Source organism: Erinaceus europaeus, chromosome 3 (assembly GCF_950295315.1).
Source record: "Erinaceus europaeus chromosome 3, mEriEur2.1, whole genome shotgun sequence".
Lineage (NCBI taxonomy): Eukaryota > Metazoa > Chordata > Mammalia > Eulipotyphla > Erinaceidae > Erinaceus > Erinaceus europaeus.
Genome location: NC_080164.1, coordinates 43693972 through 43720752, shown reverse-complemented (window position 1 = coordinate 43720752; position 26781 = coordinate 43693972). Strand labels below are relative to the sequence as shown.

The following is a 26781-nucleotide window of genomic DNA, read 5'->3' as shown; positions in this document are numbered from 1 at the left end:
ACTAATCCTGTCTCAGTGAAGGGCCTTGATTAATTCACCCTGTACCAAAACCAGTAACTACTTTTCTACCACAATGCTAAACCAAACACTTGTCTAAAATCAACTACCACTAGAACAGTAATGTGTTTTCCCTCTTTAAAAAAAAGTCTTCTAAAAATACAAAAGTCCACAGATGAACTTGATTATTTTTGAAAGGTTATACTAAACAGAGATCTTAAAAAACATTCAACATAAATTTTAAATAATAAAAAAATACAACAACAACAAAAATTACCTTTTTGTTTTCATCTGGTCCCTCAGCTTGCTATACATCTCTAAGACTTAAAGGAAAAGGGAGAGAAAGAGTACAAAAGCATTATTTAGAGGAACTTAAAGCTAAAGGAATTAAATCAAGAATCCCACTCCATTTCCAGATCCTCACCGGGAAGACACAGCATTAATTTATCAACAGTGGCAGAAATATTTCGTTGTTGTAGTCGACACTGCTTCAGTTCTTCCATTGCTATTACCAGCTTGGCAAGGGAGGGGGGAGAAAAAGAGATGGAATTATGCCAACAGCTATAAATTAAGTCTTTTAGTCACATTTTTCCACCCTATGTCCAATTCATCATAAAATCCCAGACAGTTCATAGAACAGAACTGCCAAGTGGACTAAGGAACTGCCGTTCTCAACTAGTAAAACATTCCTGCATGGTTTTCCACTCTCTCTCAAAGCCACATACATACTATACCAGCAAAGACTAGGTAAAATAAAATGCTTAAATGCAGAGGCAATCCAGGAATCCAGGAGGCTTATTAATGAGGTAACATTTGAGCAGAGATCTGAAGTGAATATTGGGGAAAGAAAATTCCAGACAGAGAGAACAGCATTCATACTATAACTACTCAGTGACTTTAAAACACAGCTAGGAAAGCTAATCCTCTCTCATTAAGCTTTCTAGTGACTATACCCACTTAATTTAGATAAATATTAGGAAAAACAACTATATACTGTCCAAGTTCCTACAATACTGATTATGGTCTTACAAGTCACTCAACAAAGAACAAATAACACAGTCATTAAAAGAGATGGACAGAAAAAGATCAACTGGTCTTACTTCCTTTCCCTCATGCTGTAGTTTTCTATTAGTATCCGTCACTTGATTCTGTGGAGAGAAGACAATCTAAGTCATAGAAAGTTGTGTAAGATTAAAATTTAAAACTGAAATGCTAGACACAGATAGTCAGGCAGTTACAGTATTTTACCAGATTCTGGTTTTGTGAGTCTGTTGAGTTAAAGTTATGTCAACTTCTCTACTAAACATTTCCACGACATTTTGAATAACAAAAAGAAAAGTTTGCTAAGAAAAGATATATTGAATGTGAAATATTCCACACTGTGTTAATATAATAACTAAAGATGATACTTTAACTTTGGAGAAGAAAAAATAAAGTATAAAAGTTAACCCACAAAGAACTTGACCACATGTAGATAAATAGTCCTCACTAAACAGATATGTTCCTAAAACTACTGAATAGGAATTGAACTTTTTTTTCTGATCATATTAAACAACATGGCTAAATTGTTTAATAATATTGAGATGACAGTTGCAATGATATAACTTAAGTAAGGAAACAATTACAACAGTTTCTTCTAGCTATTATTATTAGGCATGGTAGCAATCTCTAAAGTCTTTCAACTCTTCTACGAAACCTTTTCTTCAAAGAATTTTCCAAGAACAGTCTCCTTTTGGCACAGGAAGCAAGACCGATGATCTTTTTTTTTTTTTTTAACTTTGGGGTGGGGTAATGGTTTGCAGTACAGCTATTGACACATAGATACAAGCCCTCATTTCCTCGTGATATGTGTCTAGGTGATACTCCCCCATTATAGGTCCTCCCTCCCCCATTATAAACCAAGACCACAATGTCCTTTCATCCCAGCCCTCCCCTTCTTCCCCAGGGTCCTCTGTTTTGGTGCAATACAACACATCCAGTCCAAATCTCACCTTTTTTTTTTTTAAAGATAAATCAACCTTTTTGACTCATGTCATATTTTCTCTATTGTACCAGACTGTGGTGACCCATTAAAGAGCGCACACTACCATACCCTATAACCCAGCTTCAAGTCCCCCCAATCTCTACCTGCAGATTCGAGAGTGGTGAAATAGACAGAAAGTCTCTTGTTCTGTCTCCCACTCTATATCTCTATGAGAAAGAAAAAGAAAGGGAAAAGAAAAAAATTAAAATGACCATCAGAAGTAGTAGATCCAGTTAGAATTAATTCATTCTCTTTTAAATGTCCCTAGTGTCTTAGTTGTAGAAAAATGAAAGAGAAAATGAATGAAAAGTTGGCATGGGAGCAGTAAACCATGATCTATCTCTCCAGCCTAAAGGTTTATTTATTTTGCAGAGAGAGACAGAAAAAGAGATCCTAATCAGAACACTGCTCAGCAGTAGCTTGTGATGAAACTGCAGATTAACCTGGGAACTCTGGGCTGCAGGCATGTAAGTCTGGGGCACAATCACTGCTCTAACTCCCAACCCCAAATATTCTACAGTATAACTCCTAATGTTGTGGTTTTTGTTTGACTTTTACTGTACCAGCATCTTGCACAGACATGATACCACCAATGAGCAGTCTTCCTGTGCCCCCCCCACCCTTACCCCACCCCCATTCTTTATTTTGAAGAGAAAGAGAGACAGTGAGAAAAGAATCATCCCAAAACAACTCTACCATCCATGGAGCTCCCCTGGTGTCTCCATGTTGTTCTCACAGAGTGCATGGGCTCAAACCTGGGGCTTTAATACATGGAAACGGACATGTTCTACTAGGGATCCAGGCCCCAATACCAGACATTTTTTTTAGATTTTTTTTTAAATTATCTTTATTTATTTATTAGATAGAGGAAGCTAGAAATTGAGAAGAAGGGAGGGGATGGAGAGGGAGAGAGACAGAGAGATACCCGTAGCACTTTGCTTCACTTGCAAAGCTTTCCCCCTACAGGTGGAGACCAGGGACTTGAACTCTGGTCCTTGCACATTGTAACATGTGCGCTCAACAAGGTGCACCACCACCTTGCCCTTATTGCCAGATATTTTTAATGAGTATAAAAATAGTTTAATTTTTACCACCTACTTCTGCTATAAGGTTCTCTTGGATTCATGTCTCTGAAGAATCCTGGGCCTGGGCTTTTGCTCTTGGGAAGATTTTTGATTACTGATTATTTCCCTACTAGTGTAGGGAATGTTCTGCTCAAGCTATCTACTTCCTTTTGGGTTAAGCCTAGCAGGTGGTATGATTCTAGAAATGCATCCATTTCATCTAGCTTACCTGATTTATTTTTACAGAGATGTTTATAATATCCATGTATGATTTTTTGTATCTCCTCATCTTCAGTTGTAATTTCATTGCTATCACTCCTGATTGTCTTTTATCATAACTGTCTCTCTTTCCTTTTGTGAGTCTAGCCAGTGGTTTATCTATTTTATTTATCTTTTTGAAGAACCTTTTGAAGCTCTTGGGTTTCATTAATATTTTGAAAAGTCTTTCTAGTTCCTGTTTCATTCATTCCTGTTCTGCTTTTTTGACTGTTTCTTTCCACCTGATGACTTTTGGGTCTCTTCTCTTTGCTCCTCCTTTTCTAGTTGGTTCAGTTATGATGCTAGATAGCTTATTTGAATGTGGAAAACTGAAAAATGCTATGCATGTACAAACTACTGTATTTACTGGTGACTATAAAACATTAATCCCTCCAATAAAAAAAACATTAAAAAAAAGAATAGCTTGTTTGACATCTTCGCTGGCTGTTAATGTAGGCCTGTACTGCAATAAATCAAAAGAGCTATTATTATACTTGGAAGGGAATATGGAGGAAACAACTGAGAAGGACACCAAAGAGCTATAACTGTGCATAACCACAAGAAGTTAACCTAAGTAAAATTTAACTGCTGGATAACATACTCAATCTACCACCTGAGGAAGATGGGCCCTGAAATTAGGGCAGCTTGGAACATCCCTACTCATGACCACAGAATGCGAGCTCAGAACTACAGGAATGCAGAGGTTACATAGGCTCCTAAGCTGAATGTGGGCCCCAGATCAAATCAGTGGGATTTACAGTAAATAATATTTATACCCCTTTCCCATATTTGGGAGCTACTCTCTTCCCTGATCCAGCTTCCTGGCCCTTTCTCCAGCCATGACATCATCTTCCCAGACAATAACTTGGGTTCACCTGCATATCAGATGTCGGGCTCAGAAAAATCATCATCATCATCATCATCTTTATAGATGAAAGTTGTAACCCCAATTACTTGTGTTTCTATGTAAAAATATTTACTACAAATATGTAACCAGCAATGTAATCAAAGCCCTAAACAAGACAGAGAAACAATTCTCTCTTAGAGACTTACTTTGAGTTTCTGGGCTTCTCCTCTAACTTTCAATAGTTCAGTGATAGAGTCCACAAAACCCTGGTAGTGAAAGTTACACATCTTCTCAATTTCTCGATCATGATTGCGGATGCGAGTTTCAAGCTTCTCCATGAATCGTCCATGTTCCTCACCATCATAAACAGACCTTCAAACAGAAGGGCGTGAAGGTTATACCAGATATACTTCTAAGACATAGAAGCAAGATTACAAACTCAGAAACAAATGCATTTGGAAATTAGATATCTACACACACACGCACACACACATGCACGAGAGTACACACACACATTACATAGAATAACACAACTTTATTAATATTGCCCCAATGTTAGACAAAAACACTTTAGGAAAACTCAAATTTTTTCTCCTTTCATCCAAAAATATTTTGAGTGATCAATAACATTGATCATAGAAGTTACTTTGCACCTTCATTACACCTCTCAATGACACTAGAAAAAATCAATTTTAGATAAGCCCAACGATCTGTGATTCCATAACTATACCCAAGAAGTTAAATGATGCTGCATAAAAGTCATACAACTGGGGGGTCGAGCGGTAGCACAGCGGGTTAAGCGCAGGTGGTGCAAAGCACAAGGACTGGTGGCAAGGACTGGCGTGAGGATCCCGGTTCCAGCCCCCAGCTCCCCACCTGCAGGAGTCACTTCACAAGCGGTGAAACAAATCTGCTGGTGTGTATCTTTCTCTCCCTCTCTCTGTCTTCCCCTCCTCTCTCCACTTCTCTCTGTTCTATCCAATAACAACAATAATAACCACAACAACAATAAAACAACCAGGGCAACAAAGGGGAAAAAATAGCTTCCAGGAGCAGTGGATTCATGGTGCAGACACTGAATTCGTGGTGCAGGCACTGAGCCCCAGCAATAACCCTGGAGGCAAAAAGTAAAAAGAAAAGAAAAGAAAAGTCATACAACTGTGCTAACTAGACTCTAATCTAAAGTGGGCACTCCATATCCGTAGATACTACTTCTAAAAAACTATACCTACCCCTGCTGCCACCACCACCACTACCACCAAAAATAAAAATCACTTTGTATTCTCTCAAATAACTGAGACTCTCCTTTTTGTAAATGCCTTTCCCAACTCACACAGCTACTGGTTCAACTACAAATATCTAGCACATTAAATTTGCTCTCCTCCCACTAAAATTAACCACCTACTTGTATCTGGAGCTTCTAGTTTATCCACCTTCCTGCGAAAGTCTTATATAACCATTATGCTATCTCCCCAACACCAAAAATTCTTATCTAAGGGTTGTCAGAAAAGTCATGCTGTATTTTTCTGTTTTTTTCCTATGCAAAAATGTATTGTGACTTTCCTTTTTATTTCATTTATTTTTATCATTTTTATTTTTTCCCTTTTGTTGCCCTTGTTGTTTATCATCGTTGTTATTGCTGTCGTTGTTGTTGGATAGGACAGAGAGAAATAGAGAGAGGAGGGGAAGATAGAGAGCGGAAGAGAAAGACACCTGCAGACATGCTTCACCGCCTGTGAAGTGAACCCCCTGCAGGGGGGAGCCGAGGTTCAAACCAGGATCCTGATGCCGGTCTGTGCACTTCACACCATGTGCACTTAAACTGCTGCGCCAAAGCCCAATATAATCAGTTCTTACCTCAAGAGCCTTACTCCTGCCATTATTCCTTTTACCCTTTGCTGGTGACATATAATTCTCCCATTCCACCAGATCATCTTCATTGATACATAAGTCTTATATAAAGAAATCTATCCTGGGGGACCAGGTGGTGGCGCACCTGGTTAAGCACACACATTACAGTGCGCAAGGACCAGGGTTCAAGCCCCCAGTCCCCACTTGCAGGGGGAAAGCTTTGCAAGTGGTGAAGTAGGGCTGCAGGTGTCTGTCTCTCTCCCTCTCTATAGCCTCCTTCCCTCTTGAATTCTGGCTTTCTATATCGAATAAATAAAAATAAAAAAAGAAATCTATCCCATGCACCCATGTGACAATTGATTTATAAGTCATTGGTTCCCTAATAAAACTTTTATATATATATATTTCTACCACCATCCTCCAAAGAAAGAAAATCTGTCCTTACCTATAGATTTTTCCCTCCAGTTATTATCTTATTTCTCTATTTTCCTTTTCAGCAAAACTTCTTTCTACCTGCTCAACTTCCTAACAGTTAACATTCATCTTGCCCCACTTAACAGTACTATTTGCTATAGTCTAGGTACTCCCTTTTTACTAAAACACTCTTTTTTAATTTTATTGGAGGGATTAGCATTTTACAGTCAACAGTAAATGCAGTTGTTGGTACATGTGTAAAATTTTTTCTGCAAAAATACTTTGACACCCCCAAGCCCCCTGCCTAGGTCTTCCTCCACCATCATGTGCCCAGAAAGCCCATCACCCCAGAGTCCTTTACTCTGGGGCAATACGCCAAACCCAAGTTTTCTACATGGTGTTTCCTCTCTCAGTTCTTATTTCTCAACTTCTATCTATGAGTGGGATCATGTCATACTCATCCTCTCTCTGGCTTATCTCACTTAACACAATATCTCTAAGCTCTGTCCAAGATGAGGTGAAGAAGGTGAATTCATCATTTTTAATAGCTAAGTAGTATTTCTGTGTGTGTATCACAACTTTTACAGAAACACTCGTCTTTGTGCTTTAACAATAATTCTCTAATGTGTGATCACATTTTATCCTTCCAGTGAGATGCTATCTCAATTCTCCTTTCTAGCCTCCTCAAAGGCTCTTCTTTTTTTCCATCTAAACTATTCCACTAAACAACCGCATCTAATTACATAGTTCTAAAACCTCTCTCTCTCTCTCTCTTTCCCTACCTCCCTCCCTCTCAGCTTTTACAAAACTATCTCCAATCCCAAACTTCCTTCCCAAGTCTCTCTGCCACTACCAATATCATCATAGCTAATCAGTTGCCCAAACTAAAAGTTCAGATCCAGGAATCATTCACAATCCATGCCATTCCATTACACATCCTATCTATTCTATAAGTAACTCAATCTCCAAAATATGTCAAAGACTAACCATATATCACAATTCCCATCAGTTTCACTAAAGCCCTAGTCCAAATGCATATCATCACCACAGAGCCAATGCAACAGACTCCTAAATGTCTCCTTTCTGCACACCTCACCCTAATGCTCTACACAGAAGTTAAAATGGCCTTCTTAAAGCTATACAGTTCCCTCTTTAAACATTTATAACAGCTTCCCCTTATGAAAGAATTAAAATCTCCTTCTCAAATCCATGAATGTTACTCTCTCTCTCTTTGCCTCCAGGGTTATTGCTGGGGCGCAATGCCTGCACCATGAATCCACTGCTCCTGGAGGCCCTTTTTCCCCCTTTTGGTGCCCTTGTTGTGGTTATTACTGTTATCGTTGATGTCGTTCATTGTTGGATAGGACAGAGAGAAATGGAGAGAGGAGGGGAAGACAGAGATGGGGGAGAGAAAGAGAGACACCTGCAGACCTGCTTCACCACCTGTGAAGCGACTCCCCTGCAGGTGGGGAGCCAGGGGCTCGAACCGGGGTCCTTATGCCGGCCCTTGCACTTCGTGCCACGTGCGCTTAACCTGCTGCACTACCACGCGAGCCTCCCCTCTGTCATCTTTTTTTTTAATCTTTATTTGGTAAAGACAGCCAGAAATTGTTAGGAAGGGGGAGATAGAGAGAGGAAACGGAGAGACACCTGCAGCACTGCTTCACCACTTGTGAAGCTTTCCCCCTGCAGGTGAGGGGGGGGGCTTGAACCCAGCTCCTTGAGCACTATAACATGTGCACTCAACCAGGAGCGCCACCACCTGGCCCCTCCCTCCATCTCTCTCTTTAGGGGGAAAAAAAATCCCAATTAGTTGACTAGAGCAAGAATTTTCTCTAGGGGCCAGGTGGTAGGTAGCACACTTGGTAGAGCACACACGTTAACATGCACAAGGACCAGGTTTGAGCTCCTGGTCCCCACCTGCAGAAGGGAAGCTTCACAGATGTTGGAGCACTGTTGCAGGTGTCTCTCCTTCTTTCTCCATCTCTATCTCCTCCTCCCCTAATTACTCTCTATCTCTATCCATTTATTTAATCGATTTATCTAATTAATTAATTCTGATTCTATAAATCAATTGTGAATACCAGGTTATCAGTCATACTATGTGAATCAGAAAGTACACTCCTCAGCAGATTGGTTCCATGATTCAAAATCCAGCAAAATCACCATAGAAAGACATATACTCCTATAATCTTGTCAATATTTCCATTTTATAAATAAAAATAAATAGACTTACAACCTCCAAAAGAAATGCATATACAAGTTTGACTTCCAAAAAAAAAAAAATTCCAAACACAAACTTCAGAGAAACCAGAACAATCTGGATTCATCTGAAACAAAGAGAAGACAACTTCAAATTATAAACCGTCCCTTGATTCACAGTAGACTAAGCACCTCCCTACTTAGAATACACAAGACATCAGCTACCTCTGACATTTCAACTACCCTCAAATTTAACTTTCCTCTTTCATAATAAATAGGTTTCTATGTAAAGATACCAATATCCCAAGGGAGTCGGGTGGTAGCGCAGTGGGTTAAGCACATGTGGCACAAAGCTCAAGGACCGGATAGGATCCCGGTTCAAGCCCCCGGTCCCCCACCTGCAGGGGAGTCGCTTCACTGGCAGTGAAGCAGGTCTACAGGCATCTCTCTGTCTCTCTTTATCTCCCCTTCTCTCTCAATTTCTATCTCTATCCAATAACAAATAAAAAAAAATCTAAAAAAAAAGATACCAATATCCCTTGCCTTTTAAAATACAGGAATAAGCACTGAAAACTAATAAACCTAAATGGCCTAGACAGCTTTTATTCAATATTAGATAACCTATTGGTTTCAAAATTCAGTTATATCTTGATGTTTTTACTTTACCTTTTTTTTTTTTTTTGCCTTCAGGGTTATCACTGGGACTCAGTGCCTGCACTAGGAATCCACTGCTCCTAGAGGTCATTTTTCCCATTTTTTTGTTGCCATTATTATTGTTATGGTTGTTGTTATTGGATAGGACAGAGAGAAATTGAAAGAGATGGGGAAGACAGAGAGGGGGAGAGAAAGACACCTGCAGATTTGCTTCACCACCTGTAAAGTGAACCCCCTGCAGGTGGGGAGCTGGGTGCTTGAAGCAGGATCCTTATGCCGGTCTTTGTGCTCTGCACCATGTGCATTTAACCCACTGCACTCCTGCCCAGTCCTCTTTACTTTTTATTTTTATTCACCAAAGATTTACAGTAACATCACCAAAAAAAAAAAAAAAAAGCCTCAAGGAGAAGACAATCACAGTTAGCAAATACATAATCTGTTAATAATGCCTTCCCTGCTCCCTGAACTTCCAATAAATATAAACCAAAGAAAAGAAATGTGGCTTAAAGCTGTCTGACTATGCAGCCAGTTCAATTAGACTAATTTCTCCAACCCTCGGTTTTCTCTCAAATCCCAGTGTCATTCTAAATTTCTACAATTCACTTCCACGTTCAAGATTCAGTCAGTGATAATGAAAATATCATGTATTTTCAGGAACATATAAATAGGAAGTTTAAAACAAGCCAATGAATTCTCTGTATCCTACCATCAGTTAGTTCCTATTTGTCTCTCCTATCTTAAAGACTTTGTCATCTGAATTTTTTTTTCCCCAAATTTTAATAGTATTAAGCAGCATGAGAGATTTGTAGTAGATCCCTGGGTGGCATGACAATATAAGTTGGAAAATCTATAAAACCCACATATTTAAAACAGAGGCTTGGGAAATGTAGTTAATAAACCTGTGTTCCATTGTATATGTATCAAGAAATTCATGATTCCCAAATTTTGTGGATTCTGTATTTATAAGATATATATATATATATATATATATATATATATATATATATATATATATAAGTGTGTGTGTGTGTATATATATATATATATGAATTCATAGTCTCCATCTGGCTATCAAAGAGATTAAAAAGCAGTGGCTTACAGGTGTTATTTCAAATTGCAAATCATGGAGAAAAGATAATTATAGAACACTGCTTTACAATTACTTGAGAGGGCATTTCCAGTAAATTTGTCTTATTCAGTGCTAACAAACATATCTGCCAGATATAAAACAGTGAAAATAAGTCTTAAATTCCAGAAGAGAGACTGACACACTAAAGTTAATATGAAAGTGATAGTCAACATTTGTAGAATGAATACTGAGTAGCTCACACCAAATAATTTAAACTAGAGAAAGACTGCCATCTGGTGGCATCATTTCTAACATCTCTTAAAACAAATTTGAAAAAAAAATTGATGTCTAACAACTTGATTTTACAGTACCTGCTGAACAAAGATTTAAAGTACTTATTAAATAAAGAATGTTTTGCAAGTTTACCCTAACATTTAAATACCCCTGTATAGGCTGGGAGTATGGATTGATCTGCCAATGCCCATGTTCAGCGGGGAAGCAATTACAGAAGCCAGACCCTCCACCTTCTGCACCCCATAATGACCCTGGGTCCATACTCCCAGAGGAATAAAGAATAGGAAAGCTATCAGGGGAGGGAATGGATTACGGAGTTCTGGTGGTGGGAATTGTGTGGAGTTGTACCCCTCTTATCCTGTGTTTTTTTGTCAGTGTTCCCTTTTTATAAATAAAAATTTAAAAATAAATAAAATAAACAAATACGCTTGTCTAATAGAAACCAGCATCAGGAGAAAAAGGCATATGATTATGACATGTCCAGGTGTTACCACAATTAAATAAGGTGATCTATGAAATTGATTATATCACTGGTTTAAAATATTGGTGATAAATCAAAGAAAACCCCAGTAACTATTAAAAGGTAAGCAAGAAGGATGCCTGGAAGGTAACAATTTTTCTAGCCCGATTCTAGTCCAGCTGAATAAATGGTACCTTGTAGAATACGATACCTACCCACTCTTCCCCAAATAAACCTATGAAGGATATAGTGGATTAAAGGACTCAATCCACTAGAACCTTTCTCAGATATAGTGCCTCTATCTAATGTATGCTTGTAAACATCCCATCTACATTTCATTCGTGTGCAAATTAAGAGTTTGTAGAGTTATACGATGGCACTTGAAGTCTACTCAATCTATGTTTTTTTAAATATTTATTTATTTATTCCCTTTTGTTGTCTTTGTTGCTTTATTGTTGTAGTTATTATTGATGTTGTCGTTGTTGGATAGGACAAAGAGAAATGGAGAGAGGAAGGGAAGACAGAAAGAGTAGGAGAGAAGGACAGACACCTGCAGACCTGCTTCACCGCCTGTGAAGCGACTCCTTGCAGGTGGGGAGCTGGGGGCTGGAACCGGGATCCTTACAGAGGTCCTTGCACCATGTGCACTTAACCCGCTGCGCTACCACCTGACTCCCCTCAATCTATGTTTATCATTCATTCCCCACTATGAAATCAATGCAGCCTACCTCAGTTCAAACCGGCCAAAAAGAAAAAAAAAAAAAAAGTCATGTTATGAGCATGTTATCTCATCTATATCCTGTATCCCTTATACAATCCTGTTCCCTGGCTCTTGTGCTAAATATATATGTACCCTGTGTCACATGGATGGCAGTAAATAGTTAATTTTATTCATAGAATTTTTTTCAAGAATAGGAGCTACCCTCTGCCCTAATCCAACATTCTAGCCCTTTCCTCTAACCTGACACTATTTTCTCAGACTATATCTTTTGTTTTTCAGGTACAAAGTTCACCTGACTATTTTATTTACTGGGGATTAATGGTTTACAGTCAACAGTAAAATATAGTAGATTGTACATGTGTAACATTTCTCAATCTTCCACAACAATTCAATCCCCTCTAGGTCCTCCTCTGCCATCATGTTCCAGGACCTGAACCTTCCCCCTCAACCCCAGAGTCTCTCAGTTTTGTGCAATACACCAAACCTGGTCCAAGTTCTATGTGTTTTCTTATTTTTCAACTTTTTTAATTAGTGATTTAATAATGATCAATAAGACTGTGGGGTAAGAGAGGTACAATTCCATACAACTCCCACCATGAGTGCCTTATCCCATGCCCTCCACTGGCAGCTTTCCTATTCTTTATCCCTCGGAGGTATGGACCAATAATCTCTCTGGGGTGCAGAAGGTGGAAGGTCTGACTTCTATGATTGTTTCTCCACTAGACACGGGTATTGGCAGGTCGATCCATACCCCTAGCCTTCTATCTTTCTCTAGTGGGGTAGAGCTCTGGAGAGGTGGGGTTCCAGGACACACTGATAAGGTTGTGTGCCCAGAGAAGTCAGGTTGGTGTATTTTTCAACTTCTGCTCAGACTATATCTTTATCCAACTTCGTGTTAGCTATCAAACTCAAGCAAAAACTAACATATCCATGGGCTCCTAGAAATAATGCCTAAAATGGACTTCCTAGCTTCCTTTCACTCAAAGATCCCTAATCTCATCTGCTCTGCTCCTACTTTTTGGTTCCTATTTATTAACCACTTTGCCTCACTTTATATTCTGTCACCTTCCAGATACCAAGTTGTATCATGATTCCATTCTGACTTCTCTGGGCAGATGATCTCACCAATAAGTCCTGGAATCTCACCTCTCCAGAGCTCTACCCCACTAGGGAAAGACAGATACAGGATGGGGGGTTTGGATTAACCTGCCACCAACCATGTCCAGTAGAGAAGCAATTACAAAAGCAGAACTCCTACCTTCTGTACCCCATAAAACTATTTTGATCCATACTCCCACTGAGGGAGAAGTGATAGGAGGAAAAGGATAAGAGGGCTCTAAACTCCAGCTCCATCAGGACCCAGAGAGAGAGGAGGGGGAAGAGGGAGGGACATTTGGATGTAGTAATAGGGTTACCTGAAGAGAGGACTGGACCTGGAAGAAAAAGGCCCCAATTATGTATGGACAGATAGTTGTAGAGATGACAGTTAAACCCGTGTCTATCACCTTAGGAGAACTGCTATGGCTTGCAAAGGAGGGATTGGGGATTCGGAACTCTGGTAGTGAGAATGGTATGGAATTATGCCCCTACTGACATGCAATTTTGTAAATAAATATCAAATCACTAATAATATTTTTTTAAAAGAAGAAGAAGAAAAAAAGAAATCCTGTTCCCAGGACCTAGACTGCTATCTCAAGTTTTTCTTTCAGTTTAGTGAAAAGTTAACAGTGAATAACTGTTTTTATTTTATTTATTTTTTACCAGACCATTGATCAGCTCTGGCTGATGGGAGGGGGACTAAACCTGGGACTTCTGAGCCTCAGGCATTAAAGTCTCTTTGCATAACCATTATGCTATCTACCCCCCACAATGAATAACTCTTCAAATTTAATTTTATATCTGTCTTTCAAAAAGAAAAAGAAAAAAAAAACTTCTCTAATCACATGAACTCTTCTATGTGCTCTTCCTTTATGAAAAACACCTTCACAGAATATATTAAACTATATATCCTTACTGTTTATTTGCCACTTTCCCCTTACTAGAAGATTAATCTCCTCATAGGTAAAGACCACTTCTCACCCTCTTATCTATAGCACATACCAGAGTTGGATATAGAGGAGACTCTCCAGGTCTGTATGCTGAAGGGGGAGAAGGGAAAGGAAAGATGGTTGACTAACTGCTGTAGGTTTTTTAAATTATTTCAAAGATGAGTGCAAAAGGATATTACATTAAAGCCAGGTTATCTGTTGAGATGTTTCAGAACCATGAAGATGAAAGAGTGAACATTTTGCTTTGTCTTTTTGATTAATTCAAAGAGGGGGAAAAAAGATTTTATTCTGCTCTTTTCTTTTTCATATATGTTTCCTAACTTCGTCATGATCTTAGTCCTGAGACATTCTCTTCTCATTAAGCTCCATAAAAGCATCATTAGTGTTTTTGTTTATTCCAACAGTTAAAAATAAAGTGGAAAAACAGATCTGAGCATGATGTTGAAAGAGAAACTGCAAGAGGTCAAGAGGAGTTTAAAGTTCCTTCCCTTTCTTTATTTTTTTATTTTTTAAAAAACTTTTTTTTAATTTATTTATTTATTTCCTTTTGTTGCTCTTGTTGTTTTAGTGTTGTAGTTATTGTTGTTGTTGTTGTTATTGATGTCATTGTTGATGGATAGGACAGAGAGAAATGGAGAGAGATGGGGCAGACAGAGGGGGAGAGAAAGATAGACACCTGCAGACCTGCTTCACTACTTGTGAAGTGACTCCCCTGCAGGTGGGGAGCCGGGGGCTCGAACCGGGATTCTTACACCAGTCCTTGTGCTTTGCACCAACTGTGCTTTGCACCTGTGCTTAACCCGCTATGCTACCGTCCAACTCCCTTCCTTCCCCTTCTAACTTCAGTTTGTCTATCAATTTAATTCCAGACTTACTATATGCTAGTGTGGAGGTTCCCCATATATAAATGTAAAAGAAGATGACTATATAACATCATCACTAACAGGGATAGCATATGCTTGTTAATGAAGTCTAGGCTAAAGATTAGACTCAAATGCTTTTGTGTGGCCATGTGAGCTCAAATCGATTCAAATTCATTTTCAGATACCTTGCAGATACTAAATATCCAACCACCTTCTTCAAGATAACCCATATAGCCAAAAGTCTGCTCAGATAGAAATTTCACTCAATATGGCTCAACCTGTCAATGCCCATGTTCATGGCGAAGCAATTACAGAAGCCAGACCTTCCACCTTCTGCAACCCACAGTGACCTTGGGTCCATACTCCCAGAGGGTTAAAGAACAGAAAAAGCTATCAAGGGAGGGGATAAAATACAGAGTTCTGGTGGAGGGAACTGTGTGGAGTTGTAACCCCCTTATTCTATGGTTTTGTCAGTGTTTCCTTTTTATAAATAAAATACAAATAAAAAAGAAAGGATAGATCATGAAAGTCCTCTCAATAAATAAATAAATGAAAATAAATTTAAAAAGGAAAAAGACATTTCACTCAAAGCAGGAAGGGAACTCCAAACTTCCAATAAAGTCTATGGGGAGTGGGGATGGAGGGTAAGAACAAGGTGGAGCACAGACATATTAAAAGATGTTCCATGTCATTTATCATTAGGGAAATGCACATTAAGACCACAATAAGATACTGCTTTACACTTGTGACACTGGCCTACATAAACAAAACAGGAGATAACAAGTGTTGACCAACATATGGAGAACAAAGAGCCTTGATATAATGTTAATGGGAATTCAATCCAGTGTAGAGCCTAAGGAAAACAGTTTAGAGCATCTTTAAACAAATAAAACTGGAAATACCTTGTGACTCAGCAATACCATCCCTCAGCATATGTCCAAAGGGTATGAAAACACTACTTGAAAAGGATATATATGACATGATGTTTTTATCACTGTACTACTTACAATATCCAAAACATGGACACAATCCAAATGCCCAATGACAGATAAGTGGGTGAAGTGAGATAAGAAGTGAGATATACAGGCAGTGGAATACTACTGTGAATCAAAACAAGATGAAATGCTCTCATTTGGGACAAAACAGGTAGAGGAGATAATGCTAAGCAAAGTAAGTAAAGGGGTCAGGGAACCACACAGAATGGTCTCACTCACATGTGGAATACAGAGCTCTAAAGGAAATTAACTTGACCAAGAAATGGTAACCAAACTGCCTCTTGGCATCATGAAAACTACTGGTTATGGGGGTGAAGGGAGGCATGGATCTTTGGTGTAGAGTGTGGTGATTCACACACCAGGTTTGGGTTTGAAATCAGACTCTGGAAATCTCAGAATTGTGTAAAAAAATAAAACAAAACAAACAGGGGAAGAGGTTCCAGCTGGCACCTAGCCAGAGGGTATACTAAAAACCTGGGATTGGTTAAATAGCAAAGGAAAAGCAGAGAAAGAAAACTTGTTACAAAATATCAGTCAAATCAACGCCAGACTATTAGGAAATAAAATAATAAAAGCAAGTAACTCCAAATTAAGGATAAAGAATCTACAATTAATTGCATGATAATGTCATACTTCTTTGAGCAATTAATTACTATAAATAATTGAAAATGCTACGAGATATGTTTGGGACTTCCTTTCAGCCTCTATATCAATGTGTGGCCAAGTGGAAGATTCATCCCATTCAAGTTTTCAGTGGTGGCTACGAGATCTAGCAACAAAGGTTGAATTACACGTTGCTGACAAATAAAAGAAATAATCCACCTTCGACCTAGTGATACCCTTTGATCTAACTTAGGAAACTGCTAAAAGCAGAGTCATAAGAGAGCTAGCTGGGACAACATACTTTATGCTACACCTGAGGAAGATGGGTTGATACTGGGGCAGCATGGAATGTTCCTACTCATGACCACAGAATGTGAGCTCAGATCTAGAGGTCCTAAGCTAATTATGGGCCCCAGATCACATCAAATCGATGGGGTTTACAGTCAACAATATTTATACCCCTTTCCCATATTAGGGAGCTACTCTCTTCCCTGATCCAGCTTTCTGGTCCTTTTCCCAGCCTTGACATCTCCCCAGACAATAACTTGGATCCACCTGCATATCAGATTTCAGGCTCAGGCAAAAACAAACAAACAAAACACTAGTACATCTACAGGTCCTTTGAAATATAACTAAAATATGCCTACTAGCTATCTACAAAATGCCCCCACACACACTTCATCTGCACTATTCCAGTCCATGATTGTTCAACAATTTGTTTGGCTTTGTATGTTAATTCTCTTTTCAGCCACCAGATTCCCAGATGCTAGCAGGATGGGACCAGACTTCCCAGGACAGACAACCCCACCAATGTGCCTTGGAGCTCCACTTCCCCAAAGCCCTTCCCCACTAGGGAAAGAGAGAGACAGGCTCGGAGTATGGATTGACCTGTCAACGCCCATGTTCAGCGGGGAAGCAATTACAGAAGCCAGACCTTCAACCTTCTGCATCCCACAATGATCTTGGGTCCATACTTCCAGAGAGTTAAAGAATAGGAAAGCTATCAGGGGAGGGAATGGGATAGGGAGGTCTGGTGGTGGGAACTGAGTGAAGTTGTACCCCTTTTTTCCTATGGTTTTGTCAATGTTTCCTTTTTATAAATAAAAAAAAAATTTTTTTAAAAGAGAGACAGCTAGCTGGGTATTAAAAGGATTATAACTAACATTGACAGATTAGCTCCAATTTCATCCCATGGCATTAAGAGTGTCAAGTTTAAAGCTTAAACATGCACAGTTGAAGCTAAATGAAACTACTAATTGACTAAGTATCTGCCACCAACAAACTGAGCAGGCTCTGTTGGTGAACAACTCAAGATCCTTCACAAAAGATCATTAAGAGATCTGTCAATATTATTAAAGACCACATATTAATTGAAGAGTCTCCACATTTCAAGTTATTACCATGGTCCCAGTGACATAGATTACAAAAGTACTAGTATAGAAAAGCCAACTAATGGGACCAGGTATTGGAAACACTGCACTGAAGAATTCTGATGTATGTATACAAGTAGATTTAATAATGTGATTAGCAAAGCAAACCAATCAAGTTTCCCAGAATCACTAAACTATAGTAAAAGTGATTAGCACTTACAGATGTGCACACTGAAAAATAACACATGTACATGTGCATTACATATAGCATTATGTTATATATGTATGTGTGGGAGACATATACATAAAAATATACACCAAATACTTTTCTGGTTTTCTGAGAAAGACTAAGAATTGGTTTTTTTATTTATAAAATGGAAATACTGACAAAACCATAGGATAAGAGGGGTCCATTTCCACACAATCCCCACCACCAGAACTCCATATCCCACCCCCTCCCCTAATAGCCCTCTTTTTCTTTATCCCTCTGGAAATATGGACCCAGGATCATAATGGGGTGGCTTCTGTAATTACTTCCCTGCTGAACATGGGCATTGACAGGTCGATCCATACTCCCAGCCTGTCTCTCTCTTTCCCTAGTGGGGCAGGGATCTGGGGAGGCAGGGCTCAAGGACATATTGGTGGAGTCATCTGCCCAGGAAGTCAGGCATCCTGGAAGGAACCAGAATTGTTAACAACACATTCTACTCCTGATCCTATTTCATCCATAAGTGGTTCTTTACTGACAGGTCACAGATAAAAGTGACCATAATTTAAAACTCTTTAAATTTATTTTTTAAATAAATAAATAAAGGCTTGAAAGAAAAATTTTTAAATGATGTAGAGGACAAGAGTGGTAGCTAGCACTAGGGAAAAATAGAAACAGGCTGGGGGGGTATGGATCAACTTGCCCCCCGAGAAACAATTACAGAAACCAGAACTCCCACCTTCTACACCCCATAAAGAATTTTGGTTCACACTCCCAGAAGGGGAGAAATGTTAGGGGAAGATGACCAGAAGGCTCTGAACTTCAATTCCATCAAGACCCACAGAGAGAAGGGGGAGGGGGAGAACACTTAGAAGTAGTAGGTGTGACTTAGGAAGAGAAAACAGGACCATGGGGGGGGGGGGGGAGGATAAATATAGATAGATAATTACAGGACTAATAACCCATATCTGTGATCTTGGGAGAACTACTGCAGTTTCCAATGGAGGGGATGGGGACACAGAACTATGGTGGTGGGAAAGGTGTGGAATTATACCCCTGTTAATTTTGTAAAACAATAGTAAGTCACAAATAAAAAAATTTTAAAGATAATAATAAAAAGAAGACGCCCCCCAAAAAAAATTTAAAAGAGTGATAACTGAGCAGTGGAATGCATGTCTAGCATGTGTGAGGGCCTGGTTCAATGCCCAGCACCACATGAGAGAAAACATCCTAAGTGAGAGATCTCTGACATCTATCTATCTATCTATCTATCTATCTATCTACCTATCTTTCTTTCTCTTTCTCTGTGTGTATGTGAGTCTTTCTCACACAAACATATATTTTTTTTTAAATGACAGAGGTTCTGAGTATGGTTCATCCAGCAAAGTTCACACCATAACAGGTGTGAGGGCCTAGGTTCAAGCCCCAACATCCCGTGGAAGCACCATGGATTCCCCTGGGGAGAGCACTATGGATGGTGGTACTGTGGTGTGGTGTCTCCCTCTCTTCTCTTTCTCTGTCTGCCCTTGTCTTCTCTGCTCGCTCTCTTGCTCTCACTCTCTCTCTCTATCTGAATCTTTAAAAATAAAGAGAGGCTACACAGTGTTGCACCTAGTGGAGCTCACAAAGTTACCAAGCACAAGGAACCAGGTTCAAGCCCCTGGTCCCCACTTGTAGGAGTGAAATTTTACGAGTGATAGAGCAGTGCTGCAAATGCCTCATCTCTCTCTCTCTCTCTCTCTCTGTCCCCACCCCTCTTTTGCTCTGTCTCTTATCAATCAATCAATCAATCAATAAATAAATAAACTAGATAGATAGATACATAGACAGACAGACCAAAAAAAGAAAGAAAGGGGAGGGGGAAATGGTCCCAATGAGCAGCAGATTCATCATGCAAGCGCTGAGCTCTAGTGATAACCCTGGTGGAAATACGTAACAAAGCCTGAGGAGATCACACAGCAATGGCACAACATATGCATAAGACCCTGTATTTATCCCACAGTGCCTCTCCCAGCAAAAGGGAAAACAAAGTAGCTAACATAAAATGAAGCTCCATGAATAATGAGAGAGATCAGACGAGCTATAGGAAACCTTTCTACTACTAAACTCCTAAAACTGTTGGATTAAGTTCCAGATTCTTTTTCAGTCCTTGGTTAAGCACAAAAGAAAAGGAAATTTTCCAGAAGCCAAAAGAAAATTAACACAGCAATTCAGATTTTACCAGTTCTCCTAACCATCTATCTTACAATCGCAGAGAAAAAAGAGACAAAGATGGAGAGTTTAATCACAGGCCTCTGAAGAAAGACATAGCAGCTACTCAGGGCTTATACACCTTTAAGTAAAAGATAAAGTTTTTTTTTTTTTTTTTTTTAAATGCTTCCCTATGTAAGAAGAGGGCAAGGAAATTCGCCTGTCTGATACTAGCTTCTAGAAGTGGGAGATGGAGAAACTACATGGATGATTCGGTTGTTTGTCATTTGTTTTGGTGAACTGAGGCCTCACACATAAACAATTGCACCACTCTAGAATGTTTTTCATCTCACGGTGGGGAGAGGAATCAACACAGCTCAAAGTTTCTTCTGTTGCCGTGACACCTTTCATGTGGTGTAAGGGTTTGAATTTGGGTCAGGAGCATGGCAATGCAGCCACCCTTCCCAGTGAGCTGTCTCTCCAGTTACAGTGGTAAGTGAGGTCATAAACTTGGCTTCTTTCTCATATACATTCATAGAAATAAACTAGTGACATGGTATAAGATATCTTAAGGTGAAAATTATTTTTAAAGTGGCACCTGTCTGATGTTAGCCACCCTGCAGAAAACTAACTTAAGCAAAAGCAAATCTCTAGATGAATACATCTTAATCCATACTTTCAAGAATACTCACAAGTAACTTTTCTTTCAGCTGGAATGCATGGATGAAAAACATAAAACACAAAAAAGCAAAGTATATAAACAAAAATCAATCGAAACAGAAATAAAGGAATCTGACTTGCAAAAGTTTAAAAATAAATGGGGGGGGATGCTGCTAGGTGGTAGAGCATCCAGGAAAGAACATGTGACCGTGTGCAAGTGTTCACGTGCCTGATCCTCACCTGCAGGGGGGTCACTTCACAAGCCGTGAAGCAGGTCTGCAGGTGTCTGTCTTTCTCTCCTCCTCTCTGTCTTCCCCTCCTCTCTCCATTTCTCTCTGTCCTATCCAACAGCAATGACATCAATAACAACAATAATAACTACAACAATAAAACAACAAGGGCAGCAAAAGGGAATTAATTAATTAATTAATAAACAGACAATAGCCAATGAAATGCCTGATAATTTCGCAGAATCACTAAAGATACAAGGATGTCAGTATGCACAAAAACAAACAGATCTGTAAGCTTTGTCAAAGATAATTCCCCAGTGGAAACAGTACTCTTCCCTGTACAGTGACCCCCAACTAACATTTAGAACTGCCTACTTATTACGAATTCCCTTCACGGTTCAGTAGCATATACACCATTACTCTAATGGAGCTAATCATACAAAAAATAGGAAGTTTTAGCACCAGTGAAATACTTGGTGTGTTCTTTGTCAATTCATAACTCACCTTTCTGCATGTACTGTGAACTATTTCCAAAACTCAATCAATTTAGTGACTTTGCCATCCATGCCTAAAGTCTTAAGATATGAGCCTTCTTTTCTTATTATTATATTTTTGTAAAATTCCATAAAACACAATCTATAGCAACAAGAATCTAAGTGGTTGCCTACAGATGAGAAACAGGAAACAGAAGAACTACAAGGAAGCTGTTTTAATATGCTGCTATCTTGAGTTGGATCATGGTTTCAAAAATGTACATACACATAAAAGCGTCAAAATGCATGCTTCAAATATGTGAAATTTTGTGTATGTCAATTGTACTCAACAGAAATGCTTTTGAAATAACTGATTTGGAACGATTTAAAACAAGATGATTGAACTGCAACAAGACCTGGCTCAAAAGGAAACTGATGTTTCCGGTCGGTATTGCCAGCAAAAAGGGGAGGACAGTGACAGTAGTCCTCAAGGCTTTTAGGAAAAAAACTATATAAAGTCTGTGAGACAAAGTTGAGGATGTCTGTATATTATTGAATCTACTATAACTAGATAATAATCTCCAGCTTCAGGAGTGAGGATCCACAGAATTTATTTTTACCAGTTGTACATTTTGTTGTCTTTCTTTTTGTTTCTTGTCACACTATTGATGTTTCTTTCTTAGATGTCCCCAGTAAAACAGCATGTTAAATTTAAAATAATCTTTATAGTAATCAGCCATTGTGGAGTTTGTACTAAGTTGTTCGTTTTCATGAAATATAAGACATTGGTTGTTAATTATACAGAGAGTCAAACTTCCATTGTTAGAAGAAATTTAAAAAGATCATTTATACAGACCTTCCCCCTTATATCTGAGTCTAACAGTCTTAATGATTTTGCTTTTCTTAAAATAAAAGAAAGATGATTCTTTACTTCAGTCGTGTATTTCACTGCTCATGCAGTGATGTGATAACTAAATACTGTGTGGATCACAGAGATACTCAGCAGCTGAGCACCAGACTTGCCAGTCGGAGACAGCCGAGCACTATGATCTCTAGCACTACCTTACCAGTGTTGAGCAGTGCTCTGGTATCTCTCTCTCTCTCTCTCTTTCAGTCTCTCTCTCTCTCCCCCTTCCTCTCTCCTTCCATCCCTATTTTTCTATCTGCATACTTCTTCTCACAAAAATTAATGTTTTTAAAAAAATAGACATTGAAGATGTTTCAATGTCAATAAAAATTACCAGATTACCACTGAGATAAACTATTTCCCATAAACAATTTAGTAAGAGGTTTGAGACTAACACGGAATTTATTATAGCCTTGTTATTCAAATAACTTTATTAACTAATTTCCAACACATTTATATATAATTATATCATACTCATTTACCTCTGGCCTTCACTTTTCACACTGTGAAAATCTGAGCTGGTCATGAACCTATAAAACATAGGTGGTTTCAGATAAATACCACCAGAAGTATTATCATCCTGTTTTGCCTTAAAGTTCTTTTAAAAGATGTCTAGTATTATCCTAGAAATGAGTATGCAACACCACTAATAACATTCATTCATTGACAAAAAGTTGACTTGGTACCTTCTTTGTTTTGAAATGCTTTTCTGTTCATGTTTTTGAAAGGACACCACAATGAGCACGCCACAGATAATGTTGACTGTCTCCGCTACAGGACTATGAATTCTGTAAGGGTCATTACCTGGAACAATTCCTGTATCCACAGGGAAAGGATTATCAAGTGACAAAAGGACTTAGGTGATATCTAAAAATGTTTTAACAGGTAGACCTTCTCCAAAATCAAGCACAAGAGCTAATAATGAACATTCTTACTTAAAAGGAAGTTTAACTTCGTTCGTGCAGCTGATCTGTATTTCCAATAAAATGCTAAAAAGAAAAAGGAAGAAACAATCAAAGAAAGAAAGGCAGACTGAAAACTCAAGGAAATCTACAGTAGGAGAAGAGAAGAATCTGGAAATAATTTGTGATTTCCCCAGCTCTCCTCTAACTTTGTTTAGGAGGTAGGAGAAGGAAGGTGATTGAACTGCAACAAGACCTGGCCAGAAAGGAAACTGATGTTTCTGGTCGGTATTGCCAAAAGAAAGGGAGGAGTGTGACAGTAGTCCTCAAGGCTTTTAGAAAAAAATTGCTTCCAGGTGGAAATATTATGGAACTGTACAGCCTGGAGCCAATTTTTGCTTTTCTTCTTAACTACTGATGATTAAGCCATATACCATCAGCCTGCAACATAAAAATATCCCCCAAACATCATGCTAATATGCTCCAAATTACTAAGCTAAATCTCAAACAAGAGTGAGTAACTATTGGTCACATGTTTTTTTTTTAATATTTTTTATTTATTATTGGATAGACACAGAAAGAAACTGAGAGAGGAGGGAGACATAGAGAAGGCAAGGGACAGAGCAACCCCTGCCGTCCTGCTTCACCAATCGTGAAGCTATCCCCCCTCTGCAGGTGGTGAGCAGGGGCTTGAACCCGGGTCCTTGCACTCTGTCGTGTGTGTGCTTAACCAGGTGTGCCGCCGCCACCACCCCGTTTTTCAAGGGAAAAGGAAAAGTAGAGTGTGTTGAAGATTTATATCTAGGGGTGTTGGTATGCTTCTGGATTCTGCTTGTGAGACCTTCTGTTTTAATCATCACATTGGGTTCGCTTGTGTTGCTTGCAATGTATTCTGTTTGCATGTCCACTGTTGGCTGGGCACCCCCCTGCCTCCGGGACATTGGTTTGGTCTTCCCCGCCTCGGGGACATTTGGTTTAGTCCTCGCTAGTTCCTGCTTTTTTTTTTTCCTTCTCCCCGCCCCCTGTAGTATGTATTTCCTTTGTTCCTGACTCTTCCTTCTCAGGAGGGAGGTAGGAGAGATGCAGGACAGAATTGTGTTGTGATTAGGTTGTTGAACTGCATCCCCGCTCGTGAATAAAGATTGAACTGCGTTCTCAGCTCAGCCATGAGTCCCTGGTCCTCTCTCTCTCTCTCTCTCCCACCTGCGAAGCTAATCCCACATAGGGGGGCGGGCCTAGCGCAGTGGGTTAAGCACACACAGCACGAAGGGCAAGGACCCGGTAAGAATCCCAGTTCAAGCCCCTGACTCCCTACCTGCAGGGGGGGGGTCTGCTTGGGTGAAGCAGGTCTGCAGGTGTTTGTCTTTCTTCCCTCTGTCTTCCCCTCCTCTCTCGATTTCTCTCTGTCCTCTCCAACAACAACAGCAATGGCAACAATAACAACAACAAGGGCAACAAAAAATGGGGGGGTGGCCTCCAGGAGCAGTGGATTCATAGTGCAGGGACCGAGCCCCAACAATAACTCTGGAGGCAAGAAAAAAAATGATTTATGAGAGTTGGACAGTAGCGCAGTGGGTTAAGTGCACGTGACTGGTGTAAGAATCCCGGTTCTAACCCCAGGCTCCCCACCTGCAGGGGAGACACTTCACAAGCAGTGAAGCAGGTCTGCAGGTGTCTCTCTTTCTCTTCCCCCCCCCTCTGTCTTCCCCTCTTGTATCCATTTCTCTCTGTCCTATCCAACAACAAAGACAGACAACAATAATATCTACAACAATAAAACAACAATGGCAACAAAGGGGGAATAAGTAAATAAATATTTTTTAAAAGATTTATATCTGATAAATCAAAATAATAGTCAAGAACTCTTATCATGGTGATCAACATCAGGCTCATCCAAGATGAGATACTACAATATCAGCTGAGCAAAGAGCAAGTTAAATGGCTTGTTGTTTACAAATTTGTTACTTTAATGTGGGTTAAGTGTTTTAGTTAATGGTTCTCATAGGAATGTGCAAAGAAATCCTACTACACATCACATGAGGCAGCTAAATCGATTTACACCTAATCATGGTTCAGAAGTGAATGTCTGTTTCTAGTGACCGCTCAAGAGCACATGGGGGCAAACTTACACTACTAACTTCAAATATTAACAAACAAATAAAGCATAAAGTGGGGGAGATAGCATAACAGTTATGCAAACAGATCATCTAATGCCTGAAGCGCCAAGGTCTCTGGTTCAGTCCCCCATACTACCAGAAGCCAGAGGTGAGGAGTGCTTTGGTAAAAATAATAATAATGATGATGATGATGATGTTATTATTAGGTAGATATAAAATTAAAAGCACTGGAAAACAGAGACCTTCTATTTAAACACCCAATAATTTCATCTAGGAAATCTTACTATGATGATATAGATAGTGTTAAAGGATAAATCCAACTCAAAATTATAATAATAGAAGTAAATAATTTTGAACAATGCGCCAAACCCTGTTTGACAGCTTACACATACTAGCTCATTTATGATCGAAAATACGTTTAGTGGAGGGGCTTTCATCATTTCACACACAAAGAAACCCTTTTGACACGGCACAAGATGTTTACCAGGTAATTATCAAGGATAAGATGAAAGAGAAAGAATCAGAGGAGGAAGATGGGACAGAAAATGAAGACTACTATAAGGAAGAAGAGAAAAAAAATTAGAAAACCACATGTACGGGCTGGGTGGTGGCACACCTGATCAAATGTACATATTACCATGTACAAGGACCTGGGTTCAAACCCCCGGCCCCCACCTACAGGGAGAAAGCTCCACGAATGGTAAAGCAGGACTTCAGGAGTCTGTCTCTCTCCCCCTTTTATTATTATATTTTTTAATTTTTATTTATAAAATGGAAACACTGACAAGACCATAGGATAAGAGGGGTACAATTCTACACAATTCCCACCACCAGAACTCCATATCCCATCCCCTCCCCTGATAGATTTCCTATTCTTTATCCCTCTGGGAGTATGGACCCAGGGAAATTATGGGGTGCAGAAGGTGGAAGGTCTGGCTTCTATAATTGCTTCCCCACTAAACATGGGCATTGACAGCTCAATCACTCTCCTTGTTTTTTTTTTAATCTCCCCCTTCTTCTCAATTTCTCTGTTCTGTCAAAGTTTAAAAGAAAATTTTTAAATGAAAACCACATATATATTCAATATAATGAAAATGTTCAAATATTTCGATTTGAATCTCTAGAAAAATGAAAGGGCATAGGAATAAACACCAAAGTGATACAAGCTGGAATGCAATTGTGAATGTTTCCTTCCTACTATTCTGGAACTTTGTTTTACTAAAATATATATATATAAATATATATATAGTGCTTTTATAATTTTTAAAAAATGAAACACATTTAAAAGAATCTGGAGGGGCCCAGGCAGTGCTGCACTTGGTTGTGCACATACATTAGCAGCACAAGTAGCCAGGCTAAGC

The 26781-nt window shown here is 39.2% G+C and overlaps 1 protein-coding gene across 3 annotated transcripts in view; it reads right to left on the bottom strand.

Annotated features, from left to right (window-relative positions):
• The window catches only part of EXOC6B (exocyst complex component 6B), a 615405-nt gene that overhangs the window by 516197 nt on the left and 72427 nt on the right, over window positions 1-26781 (bottom strand). For all 3 annotated transcript variants that reach the window (XM_007523677.3, XM_060187119.1, XM_060187121.1), the window contains exons 2-5: window positions 4396-4561; window positions 1098-1145; window positions 422-512; window positions 275-320 (exon numbers count right to left, since the gene is read on the bottom strand). In XM_007523677.3, the coding sequence (XP_007523739.1) occupies window positions 275-320; window positions 422-512; window positions 1098-1145; window positions 4396-4561 (351 nt within the window). The remainder of the gene's footprint in view (window positions 1-274; window positions 321-421; window positions 513-1097; window positions 1146-4395; window positions 4562-26781) is intronic.